This window comes from Myotis nattereri (genome assembly GCF_964212035.1).
Source record: "Myotis nattereri genome assembly, chromosome: 8".
NCBI classification, from domain to species: Eukaryota; Metazoa; Chordata; class Mammalia; order Chiroptera; family Vespertilionidae; genus Myotis; species Myotis nattereri.
In genome coordinates this window covers 63,907,832-63,927,607 of record NC_138083.1, presented here as the reverse complement: position 1 = coordinate 63,927,607, position 19,776 = coordinate 63,907,832, and the positions used below count along the sequence as shown (strand labels likewise).

General features: G+C 44.5%; 1 protein-coding gene across 2 annotated transcripts in view; it reads right to left on the bottom strand.

Annotated features, from left to right (window-relative positions):
- The window catches only part of GNAL (G protein subunit alpha L), a gene marked incomplete at its 5' end in the record, with an annotated part of 102,031 nt that overhangs the window by 60,975 nt on the left and 21,280 nt on the right, over positions 1 to 19,776 (bottom strand). For both annotated transcript variants that reach the window (XM_081097627.1, XM_081097628.1), the window contains 3 exons: positions 14,054 to 14,173; positions 14,323 to 14,377; positions 15,203 to 15,275. In XM_081097627.1, coding sequence (XP_080953753.1) covers positions 14,054 to 14,173; positions 14,323 to 14,377; positions 15,203 to 15,275 — 248 coding nt within the window. The remainder of the gene's footprint in view (positions 1 to 14,053; positions 14,174 to 14,322; positions 14,378 to 15,202; positions 15,276 to 19,776) is intronic.

The following is a 19,776-nucleotide window of genomic DNA, read 5'->3' as shown; positions in this document are numbered from 1 at the left end:
ATACTTCTATTTCCAACTCCTGCATTTCTGCACCTGAAGGAAGTGAGTGACTACTAGATCTGATTGTCTGCACAGTAGCTGGAGGAAGATCCCAGTGAGCTGAAAGAACACCCTGATATTCCAGGTAATTTCCCTTTTCAGGCTGCTCCAGGAAGCTGAGCCTCTGCCTCACAAGCTCCTGCCAGCAGGACCCTCTCTGTAAGGAAGTTTATCCATTAACTCAAGGAATGGCTGTTATTCCATCCTGCCGCCATCATCAATATCAACATAGGTGTAATGTGCAGTTATGACTTATATTATGGGTACCACATATTTGCAACCTATGGGAAGAAATCTAATGATGGCAATTTTAGGTGCAATGACAAACTATTAGGGAGGTACAGATTTGGTATCTAGAAAAGTTGCGTTCATCATAACTACTCCTCGTAATCACTTGCCTTCTGTTTGGCAACACCAAGAGACCCATTCTCCAACCCACAGTGTGTTTTCTCCACTCCACTCACTGCACTGTGACTGGACCAGGAAGAGTTGGTTCCTCCATGACATCTACATCCTGTCTCTAGTTCTTCCAGCAGTCTCCGATTGTTCCTACTGGTATATATCTCCCATGATGAGAACAGATAAGAACAGGTTCTTGAGAAAAGCAATTTTTACTTCCTTTTCTTTCTTTCTTGTTAATCCTCACCTGAGGATATCTTTCCATTGATTTTTAGAGAGAGTGGAAGGAAGAGGGAGAGGCAGAGAAACATTGATGTGAGAGAGACACATTGATTGGTTGCTTCCTGCACACACTCCGACCAGGGCCAGGGAACCTGCAACCAAAATACATGCCCCTGACTGGAATTGAACTCAGGACCCTTCCATCAGAGAGCCGATGCTCTATCCACTGAGCCAAACCAGCTAGGGCCGATTTTTACTTTCTATATGAATTTTATCAATGTACCTATTGCACCGATGAAATAATACTTCTGTCATCATTCTACTGGTTCTCTGGGCTGAACAGCCTTTCAGAGATCCCTTGCCTCATGATGCAATGACAGCCCCAGATACTGAGGGATGTTTCCCAAGGTTCTGTTGCTGGTACACACCACGGGGAGGAGAAGCTAACTCTGCAGTGTTTCTCTGTACCATCATACTGCCTCTGCAGATGTGAGTACAACCTCTGAGGGCTTGAATATGATCGAGTGCAGGGGTCCTCAAACTTTTTAAACAGGGGGCCAGTTCACTGTCCCTCAGACATTCCACACATGCGCACGGCAGGCCCGGGATGAGTCGGCTGCTAAGCAGGACAGGCAGCGGCGGCAAAAACACCTGGCGGGCCAGATAAATGTTTTCGGCGGGCCGCATGTGGCCCGCGGGCCGTAGTTTGAGGACCCCTGATCTAGTGGATGCTCAATCAGTTTGCAGTTAGCATTATTTTTTAAGAAAAACACACACACAAAACAAAACAGAAAACAGAACTAAATAGGTCTTAACATGAACACATAAATAACCTTGTCTATAAAACGATCAATGGGTTATGGTTCAGATATTCCAGAGAATTTAACTCTTCCTTGATATTCATCTATGGTCATCTGTTCCAAGGATGAAAATCATAGTGGGTCAAAAAGAAAACTTAAAAAAAAAACTGATTTGAGAAAGACAGAGAGAGGAAGAGGGAGAGAAAGAAACAAAGATTTGTTGTTTCACTTATTTATGCATTCATTGGTTTATTCTTGGATGAACCCTGATCAGGGATTGAACCCTCAACCATAGTGTATCGGAATGTGCTCTAACCAACTGAGCTACCCAGCCAGGGCAAAAACTTCTTAAGGTTGAAAACGTCTTAACTGTCATTCCATTTGGCTTCAATAGTCACTATTCACTGAATATATGTGATGGGTGGTGATGAGATTCCCTTCCCAAATAGCATGCTTGTAGGCAACACAGTAACCTGTGGGAAGCAAGCTAGTAATGAGAATTTTAGCTACCAAACAAGGTGGCAGGAAGGTATAGAGATTTGGGGACCCAGCGGGCAGCAGAGTGAGGGCATGAAAAGCGGAGCCCAGGGTCATATTCTGGACCGGAACCCACCATGACTAGCTGTGTGGCCTTCATCTCTGCATACAGTCTCCTCATCTGTAAGTCAAGAACACTAACGGTCTCCTCTGCTGGGGTGTTGTGAGGACTAAGTGAGCCCTCTGGGAAGGGGGAAATCCATGCCAACCTTGAGAACATATGTGGGTGCCCATCTAGCTTATCTACTTGATTTTGATTAAACAACTTGCCTAAAAGAGCATGAAAAAGGCATTAAAAAAAAGTCAAAGTGCTTATTATATCAAAGGCAGAGGGTATGCTATTCTCTTATCTCATGACACTGTAGGAGGGAAGCCTCTCCTCAGCATGCTCTGCAGTCCAACTGCACTGTTCAGATGAAGATGCAGCTTAGAAGATTAATCTCTCTCTCTGCGTATAAGCCTTTTACAAAGTTTTCATGACAGGCAGCATGTGTTTGCTGTATTCTGAACATACGGCACAATAACATGAAATCCTGTTACCCAGGCCTTTACAGGCAGGGAAGGCACAGTATTGGCACCGTTCCTGAAGTAGGTCAGCTGGAATAACAGTGGGAATTTACAATGATTTTAGGTTGTCTGTTTGAAAGCGGGAAGTTCTCGCTGAACTTCATGTCATGTGACACGTGAGTAGTAAGAATACCGGTCTTGGAAGAAAGGGATGTCGCTTCTAGTCATGATTGTGCCCTTAGTGTGCTGTGAACTTGGACAAGTCCCACCAACGCCCTGGGATTCTTGCTCCTCATTTGTAAAATCGCTCTAACATTCTCTGAACATATCCACACACATCATAAACTTATTTTTTAAAAGAGGACCAAGTGAAAGAGAGTGATAAAAAAATGTATTTGCGCCCTAACTGGTTTTGCTCAGTGGATAGAGCATCGGCCTGTGGACTCAAGAGTCCCAGGTTTGGTTCTGGTCAAGGGCATGTACCTTGGTTGCAGGCACATCTCCAGTGGGGAGTGTGCAGGAGGCAGCTGATCGATGTTTCTCTCTCATCGATGTTTCTAACTCTCTATCCCTCTTCCTTCCTCTCTGTAAAAAATCAATAAAATATATTAAAAAATGCATTTGGCCTTCTGATTCCTAATGTTGAGGAAGAGTAAAATGGCTTTTTATGTTGATACAACCTTTTGATTTATTTATGTTTGGGGCTACATTTTTGGGTTGATCTCCTGGTATGCACAAATGACTATTTAGCATGAAGGGTAGAGAAGTTTAACAAATGGGAAACTAGTTCACAGAATGCAATAACAAATCCTAGTAATGAGTAGAAAGTAAATTTTCAACAAAAAACCTTTGAAGCCTGGCCGATGTGGCTCAGTGGTCCTTAGTTCTTATTGCTCTGCTGCTGAAAATAGTGCCCTCCCAGAAGCCCACTACAGGTGTTATCACAAAGCCTTGGGTCTGAGCACTATAGTCCTTACAGGTCTTCTCCTCTGAATGGCTATAGAGTCTCTAGTCTATCCCACACAAGTTAGCATTAATAAAGTACCTATTTTATTATTCACTAATTATATATTACATATTATATATTACACATATCATGTTACATACAGCTTGTGTCTTCACTAACTCATAACTTTCTTAGTCTAGAATTCACAACTTAGACTTTCTTTGTCCTAAGTCCCGGATAAATACCTGACTGTAGCACACATTTCTTGAGCACAACTGTACTCATGCATTGCTCAGCGATGGGGATACACTCTGAGACGTGCAATTTCGTCATTGTGAGGACATCAGCGTGTACACGTACACAAATCTAGACGGTAGCCTACTGCACACCTAGGCTATGCGGTTATAGCCTATGACTCCTGGGCTACAGACCTGTACAGCATGTTACTGTACTAATATTGTAGGCAACTGTAATGCAATGGTAAGTTTATGTATATCTGAACATAACTCAACATAGAAAAGGTACAGCAAAAATATTGAATAAAAGATAAGAAATGATACACCTGCATGGGGCACTGACCATGAATGGAGCTTGCAGGACTGGAAGTTACTCTGGGCGAGTCAGTGAGTGAGTGGTGAGTGAATGTGAAGACCTAGGACATTACAGCCCACTACTGTAGACTTAATAATAAAGTCTTCTTTCTTCAATAAATTAACCTTAGCTTACCATAACTTTATAACTTTTAAATTTTTTTTAACTTTTTGACTCTTTTGTAATATAATAGTTTAAATATAAACATATTGTACAGCTATACAAACTATTTTTCTTTATATCCTTATTCTATAGGCTTTATTCTATTAAAAAATTTTTAACTTAAAAATCTTTTTGTTAAAAACTAACACACACACACACACACACACATACACACACACACACATTAACCTAGACTGCACAGGGTCAGAATCATCAGGATCCCTGTCTTTCACTTCCACGTCTTGTCTCACTGGAAGGTCTTCAGGGGCAGTGCATGCATGGAGCTGTCATCACCTATGATCACAATGCCTTCTTCTGGAACCTTCTGAAGGGCCTTCCGGAGGTTCTTGTTGAGGAGGTTTTGCTCTATTCAGAAATATGTCCATGGAGTTTGCTTGGTTTGTTTCACAGGTTTGTTTATAAGCAGATAATGCACCATGAACATGCCTCTTTATTAATGAAAACCTTTCAAACTTTTTTTTGGTTAATCCTCATCTAAGGGTATTTTGCCATTGATTTTTAGGGAGAGTGGAAGAGAGAAGGAAAGACAGAGAAAAACATTGATGTGAGAGAAACACATTGATTGGTTGCTTCCTGCACACACCCCGACCAGGGCTCAGGCTGGGGAAGAGCCTGCAACTAAGGTACGTGAGCTTGACCGGAATTGAACCTAGTACCCTTTGGTCTGCCGGCTGATGCTCTATCCACTGAGCCAAACCGGCTAGGGCAACCTTTAGAACATTTTAACGAGCTTGTTGAAGTCTGCAAAAGCTTCAGCTAAACCCTTCACTGTGAATCTTCTTGGTGGTGGTGGTGGCGGGGGGGTGGGGGAGGGGGGGTGGGGGTGGGGGGAGGAGGGGAGGAAGGGGGGGGAAGGGGGCGGGGGCGGCAGTGTCTTCTTTTTCTTTTCTTAGTTCCCGTTTCTCTTGCCTCTTCTTCAGTTATGTGTTCCTATTCAGTTCCAATAACTTCTCATTAGTCAATTCCTCAGGAACCACTTCTAGGAGCTCTTCAATGTCACCTTTACCCACACCCAGGTTAGTTATTTGGCATCTCACCCACAATATTGTTGATTTTTGAAACTTCTTCATTCTTGGCAAATCCTTTGAAGTCATCAATGAACCTCTTGAGTTTCTACCAAATGCCATTCCTACACTCCCTGCTGACATCACCTGAAGCCCAGGCAAGGTACCTGATGCAGTCATAGATGTTGCAATGCTCCCAGAATTGCATCAGTATCTTCTCAGTGTCTCCTCAGCTATAGCAATAGACTGGGCAAAGGTCCTCCTCGGGTCGTAGGCCTTAACAGTTGCTATAACTCCCTGGTCCATTCGTTGGAGCAAAGAGATGGCATTTGGAGTGAGAAACACCACTTTGATATTAGGGGAAAAAACCACCAATAAAAGGAGGATTGTCCAGGAGGATTACCAACAATAAGCAAAATCTTGAAAGATGTGTTATTCTCCAAACAGTACTTCTCCATCTCGCTGGTCTTGCAATTTATTTTATTATTATTATTTTTTTTAATCCTCACCCGAGGATATTTTTCCATTGATTTTTTAGAGAGAGTGGAAGAGAGAGGGAAAGACAGAAACATCGATGGGAGAGAAACACATTGATTGATTGCTTTCTGCACGCACCCCGACCAGTGCCCTTGACCTCAGTGGATAGAACATCAGCCTGCAGACTGAAGGATCCACTGAGCCAAACCAGCCAGGGTTGGTCTTGCAATTCAGGAGGGCATCTTGGAAGAGGAGCTGGGTCATCCATGACCGCTTATTGCTCCTGTAGTACACTGCAGGGTGTGCTCACTGATATACTTGAAGGGTCCGGGGTTCTCACTGTGTCAGATCACAAAGGGCTTTTATTTGTAGCCAGCAACACTGACCCAAAGCAAGACTGCTGTCCTGTCATTAAAGCCTTGAAACCTGGCATTAACTTAGCCTCCTTATGGATGAAGGTCCTTTCAGGCATCCATTTCCAGAACAGAAGGTTTTATCCATACTAAATATTTGCTCTGGCAGGTAACATTCCTTCATAAACAGCTTATCTGGAGTTTCCAAAACTTCTTCAGCTGCCTTCACCTCAGCACTCGTAGACTAAACACTCACTCTCATGTTATATAATGAATAACGATTCTTGAATTGTTCAAACCACCCAGAACTATCAGGTAGTTTGCCATCATAGTTGGGTCCAGCCTTTTCTTTCAAGATTATATACTTTTTGTTTAAGGTGTGATCGTCACGGTGCTGACGGGGACATACTTCTCTGTCTGGTCTTCAATCCAGGTCATTAGAAGTTTCTTCAGGTCTGATATACACCCTTCTCAAATTTCTGTTAGTATCATTCCCTCTAATGAAGTAGGTCCTTTAACAGCTTCCATCACTTTGATATTGTTCTTCAAGATCGTAGCTATGGTGGAATGGAACATGCCTGACTGGCGAGTAATAACCATTGCTTATTTTCCACCTTTGCAGTCCTTGATCACTTTTAATTTCGCTTCCAGGTCAATTACTCAACATGGCCTCTTACTGGCAACGTTAGCAGTAGATATTGTATTCTTAGGGGCCATGATGAGCAAAACAATACGAGATTAAATTAAGCACAAGAGAAATTATGCAATCAAGGGATGCGGTAACATGAGATGTATGAGGCTGCTGCTGGCATAACATGGCATACTATTTTACAGCAAACTTCTTTAATAAGTAGAAATAGTACATCTAATAGAGAGTATAGCATAGTAAATACATAAACCAATAACATAACTGCACTTTTACACAACTGGTAGGACAGTAGGTTTGTTTACACCAGCATCACCACAAACCAGCATTATGTGAGTAATGCGTTGTGCTACGATGTTATGGCAGCAACGACATCACTAGGCGATAGGAAATTTTCAGCTCCATTATAATCTTACCACTGTCATATAAGCCGTCCACTGTTGACCAAAAATTGTTATGCAGATCATGACTGTACATGCCACGCAAGTAGGAGATGGTTTCTACCCTCAATAAATGTATGTTTACTGGCAAAGCGCAACATGCCTAACCATGATGTGAGCTTTAAATAAAAGAACTGGCATAAAAGTTAAACATTTGAAATCATGACACATCATCTCCTTTCTAAGTAAGTCAAGCTTGTTAACTGGGGGGACTTAAACTCAGTATTAGTTGAGTACTTACTAAGTGCTGAAGATTGACATTAAGGACAAATATACAACATGCAAACTGTATTCTTGAGAATTTTAACTTTTTAGGTAGAGGACATTTTCAAAGCCAGCAGGTAGGGTTTGAAGGTGGTGAGAGCAAGAACTGCTGGGAAGGAGGGGCAGCATACGATGTGCCGACGAAGGTAAGCATGTCACACAGCAGGGAAGCCAGGGTTTTTTCCTTCGGTAGAAATGTCAAACTACGTCTGTGAAAGAAAGATAAGCGTGGGAGGGGCAGAATGTCCTAAAGCCAAGGCGGAAGAATGCAGGATGGGTATAGAATGACCAGGAAACTTGTGTGAGAAAGATGACATGTGTCACAGACCTAAGTGGTTAGCAGAGGTTCTCAACCTTCCTAATGCCGCGACCCTTTAATACAGTTCCTCATGTTGTGCAGACCCCCAATTTCATTGTTACAAATTGAACATAATTAAAGCATAGTGATTAATCACAAAAACAAAATGTAATTATATATGTGTTTTCCGATGGTCTTAGGCGACCCCTGTGAAAGGGTCGTTCAACCCCCAAAGGGGTCGCGACCCACAGGTTGAGAACCACTGGGTTAGAGAAACAGATTATTAGCCATGCAGAACCCAAAGGACAAATGCCCTCCAAGGGTCCTGCTTGAGTTGACAGCATAATTTTGACTTCCCTCAGAGTGATGAAGTCAGTAGCTTCTATACTGCAAAACATCAATATTTAACGAGTGTCTCATACAATCTTTCTATAGTTTCATAATCAAGTACTCTGGCATTTGTCTAGGCACCAAAATGATTTCTATACAAATTTTAATGTAAAATTTTACTTGAAAAATGTTTACTTAGCAATTCAGGCTAGATATTTTCTCCATACTAATAAGATTAACTATAATGGCATTTTATAATTGATGATTCATCATGAGCTAAAAATATGATTAAAAGATTGCTCGTATGCCACATTGATTGTCTTGGGGGACAAGATCTGGTGCCTGGGGTCAGGAGGAGTAAAAAAGAGACGTCTCACTCTTCTGTGTCTTTTGGATTTTGTGCCGTAAACAAATACTTCTTATTCAAACAAATTCACAGACAACCTTAAAAAAATAAAATTGCTTTGTGTTGTGAGAATGTCATGCACAAAGTTGATTTAATTCAATCTATATGCCACAATAAAGGACAGAATAAAAATAGTATGGAGGTTATTTTCAGAGGTGAAGAAAAAGCTCACGCATTCACGGATGACATTCTCATGTAAAAGTCATTATTCTGCCTCTTAAAACCTCAGTGTACCTTTCTCACAAACCACATGCGTCAACTCATTTAAATCTTAATTTGACTTGAGTAGCCTACTGCTCCTTCCATGATTTCCCAAGAGAGCCCTGTAAAATTCAAAATGCTTTCTCTCAGAGTCATGTAAAAATGGCAATGATAAGGACACAATGCTCGCATACTAAGGTATTTTTGATGTCATATTCTTCTGAAAACAGCCACGTGTTCTTATAAGTGAACTTCTACTTTGGTAAACCAAGTAATAAACTTTTGATACATCCAAATTTGAGGTGAACCATGACAACAAAAACCTTGACAACACACCTTCAAAGGATTTGAAGTTTCAATAATTTTTTCTTATCCAAGAAATTAAGAAAAAATATGTTGCCTATGTTGTGACCATTCAAAAATATTTTCCATAAGAAAAAAACACTTTAGGGAAGAGGGTTTGCCCAGACTTCTTGGTGTGTTGGTGTAGATGAGAGGTTGCTGCTCTGGCTAATCCTCCAATGATGCTCTTTTTAGTATGTGAAAAGCAGCATCATGGTCCACCCTCTGTTTAGTTTTCACTACAGTATTTAGAAATCATCACAAGAATTGACAAAAGCTTCCCACCTTAAATATTTATTATGGACAAAATTTATTAGTGTGCGAAAACTAAAGTGTAAATATTTTGATAAAAAATACAGTCAGTCTCAAAAAAAATACAGTCTCAATGGACATTCCTAAAATGCATTTATGAATTACAAAGGGGAAAAGAGAAGAGAAACATGGCAGACAGCACCTCACTAAGTGATCAGAGTTAATGCCCCCAATTCCCTAGGAAGGACACAGGCCATTTCTGTGTTTTTGATGCCAAAGTACTAACCAAAACTAGTCATGATGCATCAGATGAACCACAGTAAGCACATCCCACAAAATAAATGTTTGGTCAATATCATGACAAAATAAAAAATAAAGAAAGGCTGAGGTATTGTTCTAGAGTAAAGGGGAAATAGAAATTAAATGTACTACTTGATTCTAGATTGGATTACTGCCATGATCATCACCTGAGACTATTTTCAAAGTAGATGAGCTGGATGGAAAGACCTGGTGCCAACTAGTGAAGGGTGTTCTGGGTAGAGCCCAGTCCAGAGCCAACACATTCTGGATGGATACATGAGAAGAAACTATAAAGTGGCAACTAATTCATTCATGATACCACCCCATCCAAGCTGCTCCATTAACTTTCATCTGGATTGCTATCTACAGTGATAAACAGATTCCATATTTAATCATCTGGATTTCATCTAAGGCTTCTCAGACCAGCACAGACCTGGCGTAAGAGGTCTGTGAAGTTGGGCCCCTGGCGCCCTCTCGAACCTTCCCCAGCAACCCTTAGCTGGATAGGCACTCTCTATGCTGGCCTTCCTTCTGGTACAACTAAAGTTTCATAGAATTAAATTGAAATTCAAATGGAGAGCAAATGGGAGAGCAAAAGAACAAAAGAGAAATCTGACACCGAAAGACTTTCAAGGATTTGATCTCAAAAAGTACTAGATTTAGTAAACTAGTGCTATGTTTACCATAAAAAATTCTTGGTTTAGCTCTGCTGTTATGATTTTTACAATATACATTTTTAAGTAAAAGTTAATTTTCTCCAAATGTACCAAGTAATATGAATATATGTCAGAGATTTGTTTTAGGATCATCAAAATGTCAATTGAAGAGCTATTTAATAATATAAGTGAAATGAATATTTCAGAGCACCAGGTAATAAATGTTACTGAAAATGTGTGCATATCCAATAAAAATAGCACTTTAGAAGCAAAGTTATATATTTAGATATTAATTTCCTCATTTATATAAGTACTAGAGGCCTGGTGCACAAAAATTTGTGCACTCAGTGGCGGGGGGGTGGGGGGGGTGGGGGGCGTCCCTCAGCCTGGCCTATGCCCTCTTGCAGTCTGGGACCCCTCAGAGGATGTCCACTTGCTGGCTTAGGCCCGCTCCCTGGGGGATCGAGCCCAAGCTGACAGTCAGACATCCCTCTGGCAGCCTGGCAGTCCTTGGGGGATGTCCACTTACCAGTGGGGAGCAGACCTAAGCTGCAGTTGGCCATCCTTAGTGCTGCTGAGGAGGCGGGAGAGGCTCCTGCCACCACCGCTGTGCTGGCAGCCATCAGCCTGGCTTGTGGCTGAGCAGAGCTCCCCCTGTGGGAGCGCACTGACCACCAGGGGACAGCTCCTGCATTGAGCATCTGCCCCCTGGTGGTCAGGATGTGTCATAGTGACCAGTCATACCCAGTCGTTCTGCTGTTAGGGTCAATTTGCATATTACCCTTTTATTATATAGGATAGAGACCTGGTACATGGGTAGGGGCCGGCTGGTTTGCCCTGAAGGGTGTCCTGGATCAGGGTGGGGGTCCCGCTGGGGTGCCTGGCCAGCCTGGGTGAGGGGATGATGGCTGTTTGCAGGCTGTTTACACCCCCTTCAGGGCGGGGGTCCCCACTGGGGTGCCTAGCCAGCCTGGGTGAGGGGCTGATGGCTGTTTTCAGGCTGACCACACCCCCTTTAGGGTGGGGGGTCCCCACTGGGGTGCCTGGCCAGTCTGGGTGAGGGGCTGAGGGCCATTTTCAGGCTGGCCAAGCCCCCGGCGACGGAAGCTCCCAGCCTCTCCTTTTTTTCTTTTTCTTTTTTATTCTGGGATTTATTTACCTTCTATAATTGAAACTTTGTATCTGAGTGGAGCTCAGAGTCAGCCACAGTGGGCAGGAAGATTGGCTTCCTCCATCGCCAGGGGCAACCCAAGCCTCCTGCTCACTTCAGCTCCGTGGCCATGGCCAGCTGAAAGCAGGTATCTGGGGTTTATTTATCTTCTATAATTGAAACTTTGTTGCCTTGAGTGGAGCTCAGAGCCGGCTGCAGCAGGCAGAAAGCTTGGCTTCCTCCATCACCTGGGCAACCAAGCCTCCTGCTTGTTACAGCTCCGTGGCTACCGGCTGTCATCTTGGTTGGGTTAATTTGCATATAGTCGCTCTGATTGGCTGGTGGGTGTGGCTTAGGGCATAGCGAAGGTACGGTCAATTAGCATCTTTGTCTTTTATTGGTGTAGATAGACTCTTTTATCAACGTAATCTCATTTGAAAGGGACAGAGACACAGATGACAACAGAATGTTAGGCTTAAAAACTACCAAAAAATATTACCTCTGAAAGACCATTATAATTACACTAGAGGCCTGATGCACGAAATTCGTGCAAGGGGCTCGGCCCTTGCAGCCCTATCTTCTTCAGGAAGGTCGTTTGGCTGTCTGGTCTAATTAGCATATTACACTTTTATTATTATAGATTTGCATCTTCAGGTTCCCAATTCTCTTTTATTAATTTTGATTCTGATAACCATTTTTAAGTAGCCTTAACATATCTATATGAAAATACATCTGTGCAAAGGAAATGGTTTCTCAAGTTTATTTTTAAAAATTAATAATATGATTTAACTTAATCAACATGTTCACAAATTAGGTGCTTTGGATTCCATAGAAATCCACTTGAGAGTTACTGTTTCTGAACTTCAGATTAAATATGGAATATGTTTATCATGTGTGAGTTTGTCATGAACAAGAAAGAAAATGTGTGACTGATTAATACACCTTAGTTCTAATTTCTCATTACATGCCAAGAATAACTTTTTCCTACATCAGAACCATATATGAGATGTTTTATGATTACTTTTAGGTGAACACGGCAGGGCAAAATTGAGAACATAAATATGTGTTTATAAATGTGTAAATCTGAAGCTGAATGGGCATGCCACTCCTGATTCCAGCTAGGACCCTGTGGTTTGGGGTGACGTGACTGCCGCATTACATAAATGTCACAGGGTGCTGGAGGACATCCCACAGCTCTAGCTGGCTGAAGCACTGCTTTGGCGCTACCTATTCCCCTGTCCCCCACATCATCCCCTTTATTCCCCCTCCAAGCCATCCAATCAATTAAAGACACAGTTCAGTGAAAAACAGTGGGCTCTGCTGTGCCAGATACCTCATCTCTTTTTCTAGCCATTTTGCTACCCCTGAATCCTTCTTAAAAATTCTAGAGATCTCACTGGCTACATTGGAATGCTTATCAGAAACAATAATCCCATTATAGATTGCAAATAAAAGCTAAAAAAAAAAAAAGTAATTCTTATTCGCCATCCCAATCCAGAGCCCACAAGACAACCATGTTGTGCTGAAGAGAAGGGTAGGGCTGAGCAGGTGCACGTTGCCCGAACTTCAGTAAGAGCAGGGCAGGACCTATCTATTGTACATGCTGGTTTTTGCACCAGCTTTCCTTGGAAGAGAGGATTCTGAGAATGAAAATTGTCTCAAGACCACCATGCCAGGTAGTAAAAACTTTGAAATACTGCTATTGATGGGTACACATACACAGCACAAACGTATGCTTTTTTTTTTTTTTAGCACAACTGTAACAAAAATGATTTTCTGAGAAATTTAACAAATATATTTTTATATGAAACATGCTTGATCTACTTGCCAAACAATAATATAAAGAAATGTTTATTCCAAAACAAGAGAAAACTAATATTCATATCATCCTTTTAAAGCAATACTACCATGCATGTGATTAGGAAAGCAGTCCTAAATCTGCAGATGTAAAATGAACTACATTTTCCTATCATGTAGTAAACGTTCAGAAGTAATCCACGTTATTATTTACAGCATGCATTCTCTTCTCATTTGATCTGAAGGACACATCCCTTAAAAGTAAACTGAATTCTGTTCTAATTTTCCCTCAGAGGCAATCACATATCAGAGAGTACTTCCCGCTACTTGTGGAATTTCTACTTACTTATTCTCTTGGAAACTGTTTGTTAATTTAAAAATACAGATAAGAAAAAGTTCTATAGGTTTTTCTTAAAGGTATGCTGTCTTCCTGGTTATCAATCTCACCAATAATTCATAAAAGCATTTTTTATAATTGTATTGTTTTTAATATTTTTAACCAATGTGAATATTTTGATACAGAGGAAAACATTTCTTTTAAGCAGAGCTAGATTTTTGAAGTTAACCATGAATTAATGTTAATATTGCTTCTCAGTAAGCCACCTCATTAAAAATGGTTCTGCCCTGGTCGGTGCGGCTCCATTGGTTGGAGCCTCATCCTGTACACCAAAAGGCTGTGGGTTCGATTCCCTGTCATGGCACATACCTAGGCTGAAGGCTTGATCCCCCGTCGGGGCTTGTAAGGGAGGTAACCAGTTGATGTTTCTCCTCATATCGATGTTTTCTCTCTCTCTCCGTCTCCCTGTCTCTGTTTCTCTCTAAAAATCAGTAAACATATCTTCAGGTGAGGTAAAAAAAGAAAAGAAGTTTCCATCTTGCACCACTTAAATTATTTCAGTAAAGATTTACATACCTGGGAATATTCAAAGTCAGTGATAGGGGCTATACTCTTGATGTAGTCTGATCGAAATTGATTTTCTGGGTTGGCCAGTGGTACTGGAGGTATTATAGTACTCATCGCTGAAATAATTGTCTAAAACAGAATAAAAAAAAACATATTTATGGATGAATATAACACAGGCTCCATGTATGATAAGCTAATGTATAATTTCTGTCTACTTAGTTGTAGAGATCAGAGTACTTAACTTTTCTAGCAAACAACCATTAAGTAAAAGTCCTTACCACGATAGCATCTTTAACATTTTTCCGGATGTCCAGGATTTTCTGCTTCTTTTCCCTGTATTAAAAGAGAATTGTTATTAACTTAATTTGTCGTCAGCACTGATTTGAATGGATTGGGTGGAACTTTAAATTTCCAGCTGCAGCCCCTGGCTAGACTGGTTTTCCTAGAGCTCAACACCAACCCCAGAACAACAGTTTTTATCGGCAAAGTTTTTATCTGGGAAAGGAAAACATACCCCTTTTCTAGTTTGTACTCTAAACAAACTTGAATGCACACAATACAATCTATAGCTTTACACAACCACACATGTTGCACAAAACATGGCAAGCCTCTCATGAACACTGCATATAAAAACTACACAGCTACACCTGCAAATATATTTAATTTGAATCTATCCATGGGTTGATAGGTATGAATTAAAATAGATGCAGACAAATGATATAGAGAAAAGTATATATTGACATGTTGGTTAAGTGTGTTCAGAGCAGTACCAAGAATGCAGATAAATACCTCAAGGATGCCTAATACATCATATTTTGTTAAGCAAGTTATTTTTTTACCTAGAGAAAGGATTTACCTAAATATACCAAATTCAACAATACGCTCTTACACTGAGTGTCCAGATTATTATGACCGGCCAGATTATTATGACCACCCCATCAGTACTTCATTGACACTTCCCAAAAATACTGACTATTGAAAACTTCCTAAGCAAATACTCGCAAGGTTTTATTATTATTATTATTATTATTATTATTATTTGCATAACTAATTCACTTCATTGTACTGATGGGGTGGTCATAACAATCTGACCACTCAGTGTATATTTTTCTCCCTAAAAGTGTATTCGAAGCAAAACCGAAATTGATCATTTCTTACTCGGGATTAAATCCATTGACGTGCAGGATCCTCATTTGTTTGACAATAGTGCTTTTCCCAGACTCACCAGCCCCTGCAAAACAAACAGAAAGAATGCTGAGATCTGTAGCTGGATGCCCTTGCCATCGTTCACACCAACCCACACTGAGCAATTATCCTCTCCAACGGCAGGCATTTTCAAGTCCAGGCCAGCGCTGGGCTGGCCGAGCCGCCGGGGTCGCGGGCTGTGCGCTCCGGGCCTGGCAGCCGCCGCCCCTCCCGCCTTACCCAGTAGAAGCAGGCGGTGGGTCGCTTTGTAAGCCAGGCGCTCCTTCTGCAACTGCTTCTCGATCTTTTTGTTGGCCTCGCGCCTTTCCTTTTCATCGACGCCCTGGTCTTCTGTTGTCTTGCTGTTGCCCAAACAGCCCATGCCTGCCCGCTCGACTGGACGCCAGGCACGGTTAGGAATTTGCCCCCAAAGCAATTAGGGAGCAGTGGATGTGCGTGGATCCTGCGGTGGCCTCTCTTCCCAGCTGCTGAAAGAGATGGCCCGGTCTCTCGGTGTGTCCGGATCCGAACCGGCGGTCTGCTCCCTCCCCGCTGCCCACCGCAAACTCCTAACTAGAAAGGATGCAGGGAAGACGCACGGAGTCCGACGCCTGTGGGGATGGTTTCGTTTTGGACGCGGCAGTGAACGGGTTAAAGATAACTCTCTAGGACGATCTGCTGGGTAAAGGGCACACAGGGAACGGAGAAAGGGGCAGGAGAAAGGGGCGCGGACCGCCAGGCTCCGCGGGAGCAGCCGGGTTCCACTCGCCCAGGCTCCCCGCCCAGCTCCGCGGAGCTCAGCCCCTGCCCAGCGCCCGGACGGACGGGACCCCCGAGGGCCGAGTGCTCAGCCCAGCGCGCCCGCAGGCTGGTGGCCGCGCGCAGTGGGAGGGACGGAGTGCGCTGCGAGATCCCGCAGGGTGACTGTGGGCACCGACCCGCCACGCCGCCCCCGGGGGCACAGGGACCCGCGCTGCCTCCCGGGTCTGAGCTCCTCCGCGCAGGGAAGGGAGGCTGGCCCGCGGGAGGGGAGGGGAGGGGAGGGGAGGGTGGCAGGTAGGCTGGCCTGGGTGTGGGAGGGACGCTAGCGCTCACGGTGCTGCCGGGGCGGGAGCTGACCTCTCAGCGCCCGGCCGTGGGAGGCTCACCCTCGTGGGGTCCCGACCGCTGCCAGGTGGCTGTCTCGCACCCCAAGCCCAGGAGAGTGGGTGGACGAGCGCGCGCTCCCCTCAGACACTTCAGATGCCGCCTGCTCATAGGCAGGGAGGCCGCGGGATCATGCATATTCTATCAGGGAGGAGGATCTGCGAGGGCTCAGCGGGCACCGCCTTTGTTCCCCGCACTTTCTAGACGATTCCTGCACACCCACGCCGCCCCTGAGCCTCTCATCTCTAGCCCCAGCCCCCGCGCTCCTCGGCAGTCCTCTCATAGCTGTACTCCTTTCTAGAGGGCACTCTGGCCTCCCGCTTGGCATTGTAGCCAAGGACCAAAGGAGGGCAGGAGGCAGGCTGTGTCCTCATCGACTGTGACGGTGCGATAGGCCCCTCCATTCCTGCTTCAGCAGCTCCGGGGGCGCCAGCTACTCTGCACTAGCCTGGCCGCACTGGGGGGAGGAGGAAAAAGAGGTGACTGGCTGCTGTGGAGACCACTGCCCTGTGCGTTGCTGTTGCGAGCTGATGGCCTCCAGGCTCCAGGGGCCCGGGCACTGCACAGGGTTCTTTCACTGCCTTCGCTAGAGGGGGGTGGGGGTTGGGGTGGGGAGGGGCTCCCTGCGCCCAGGGGCATGGCAGTCTTCCCCTGTCCATGTGTCCCCTCTCCTCTGAGCTCCCCTCTTTCTTCACACTCTTTCCTATTGGCTTGTTCCCTTCAAGCGTACAAATACCTTCAACTCTGTCCCATGTAAAACCAAAAGCACCTCCTTCACTGCAAGTCGCTGGTTAGTTCCACCAACTTTCCTCTTGCCCACCACTGCCAAGAGTTAAAAGGGAATGTGTTCATACCTCAGCCCCTGGCGGCCCACCCCCCTGCACTGGAAATACTCTCACCATGGTCACTCGTGGTGTCCCAGGGGCTAAACATCACCCGTGAACTTTGGTTTTTGAGTTTGTGTTTTAAAGTGTGGAACACTTCATGAATTTGCAAGTCATCCCTGCGCTGGGGCCGTGCTAATCTTCTCTGTGTCGTCATGAACTTTGGTCTTGGCTTCCTTTGACCTCTCTGTGGGGCTGGCTCTGTCTGTCCTTGAGAAGCTCCTGTCCTCCCGCTCCCACCAGATGGTCTTTTTGATTTCCCACCTGCCCTCGGGCTGGTGAATCTCCACTCCTCCATCGGGTGGAGGCACCTTGGACCCACAACAGCCTCTACCCCCTGGTGGGGCTGACTGCATCTTGCATACTGTATATTGTGTTCACACAGCTCTATGTCCATATCAGCTCTCCAGCCCAGCTCACACCCTGACTGTCCAACCAGAACCTGGAAGTCATTCGTGACTCATTTTCCTTCTTGTCAGTCCAAGTAGGATCTTATTGATCTGTGTCCTGAATATCTGTCTTATTCTTTCCACCCCATCTGCCACTGCCATGGTCTTAGGTCCTGAATCTAACCTGGATTTCGGCAGAAGGTGAGAAAAGGTATATAAAAATAGCATAGTGTAGTGGAATGTTTATAAGGATTTGTCAGTTTTTTAAATGCCAAGATTTATATGAATTGTTAGTGTGAAGAGAAGGGGACAAAACAAATCTCATGAAAACTCTTAAAGGGAGAATTAAGTTAGAACCCAGAAGCCACACTTTTAAGGCAGCCTGATATTTAGTTTCCCTAAAAATATAGCAAATTTTTTTCCACCTGTTAAAAATTAGGAATTAGGGTTAAATATAACTTTGCATATGTTGAATTTTATATGATTACATAAACAGACCTAATAGAACAGGCCTGCACTATACGACCTACAGTATGTCCTAAAATATAGACTGCTGAACACTCTAAATATAAAAGCAATGTCTTTATACAGTGATACCGCATTTCTTAAAAGAAATGCAAAGCCGACCTTTTCCTAGTCCTGTCTTTATCTGGGAAACTGACCCTCATTTGTGTTTTCAACCATGGGATCAGCATTCAAAATTCCAGCTGGTTCACCTAGAGCAGGGGGAGCGGAGCGGTAGGTAGAGCACTAAGCGCAGCCAGGAGCTGCTGGCAATGCAAGCATCTGTTGCCAGGCAACGGCCGCCGCTGCAGCAGCAGCACCACCACCACCACCACCACCACCACCACGGTGGAGCAGCACCCACATGCAGAGATGAAGGGCTGCCCAGCAGCCAGGTGCCAGCAGAGGGGCAGAGGTGCTGGTTCAAGGAAATGCTGGGGCTGCAAAGTAGGTGAGGGAGGGAGAACTGGGAAGGTACAAAGTTTGGGGCAAACAAGGGCAAAAGATAAAGTGATGTTTTCCTCACTCTTGTTGATGTTTAAGACAGGCAGGGTGTCCCTGAAATCTCAGTGCATTTGAAAGTTTAATGACTTACATTTCTCTTATATTCCTTAGTTTTGTGAATTTTGAATACTGTAATGATTTTTAAATTTGGTTTTGTTTCAGTCCCTCTGACTGGATAGCAATATCCTATCTAATAAAAGAGAAACATGGTAATTGGCATACGACCCCTACCCTTCCCATTGGCTAATCAGCGAGATATGCAAATTAACTGTCAGCCAAGATGGCGGCCGGCAGCCAGGCAGCTTGAAACTAACATGAGGCTTGCTTGCTTCAGTGACGGAGGACTCCAACGTTCCCCGCCTGCCGCTGCAGGCCTCTGAGCTGGCAGTTTGAAACATAGTTACAAAAATAGAAGCTAAACAAAACCCCAGAAAACAGCTTTCAGCTAGCTGGGATCTCAGACCTGGAGTTGATACACAGTTTCGATTGTAGAACCTAAACAAACCAGATACCTGCTTTCAGGAGCGGAGGCCTAAGAGCTGGAGCCTCAGAGCTAAAGCTGGCTCAGAATAAAAAAAAAAAAAAGAAAGAAAAAAAGGAGCAGTTGGGAGCTTCAGTCCCAGCCTGAAAACAGCCCTCAGCCCCTCACCCAGACTGGCCAGGCACCCCAGTGGGGACCCCCACCCTGAAGGGTGTGTGACCAGCTGCAAACAGCCATCATCCTCTCATCCAGGCTGGCCAGGTACCCCAGTGGGGACCCCCACCCTGATCCGGGACACCTTTCAGGGCAAACCAGCCAGCCCCCACCCATGCACCAGGCCTCTATTCTTTATAGTAAAAGGGTAATATGCCTCCCAGCACCGGGATCAGCGGAGCCACGAGGTCTCCGGGCACCGGGATCAGCATGACAGGGGGCAGTGCCCAAACCCCCTGACCGCCCTGCGGCTCTGTGTGTGACAGGGGGCAGGGCCACAACCTCCCTATCCGCCCTGCTCTGTTCGTGACAGGGGACAGCGCCCCAACCCCCTGATCAGCCCTGCTCTGTGCCTGATAGGGGGGAGCTCCCCAACCTCCTGATCGCCCTGCGGCTCTGTGTGTGACAGGGTGCGGCGCCCCAACC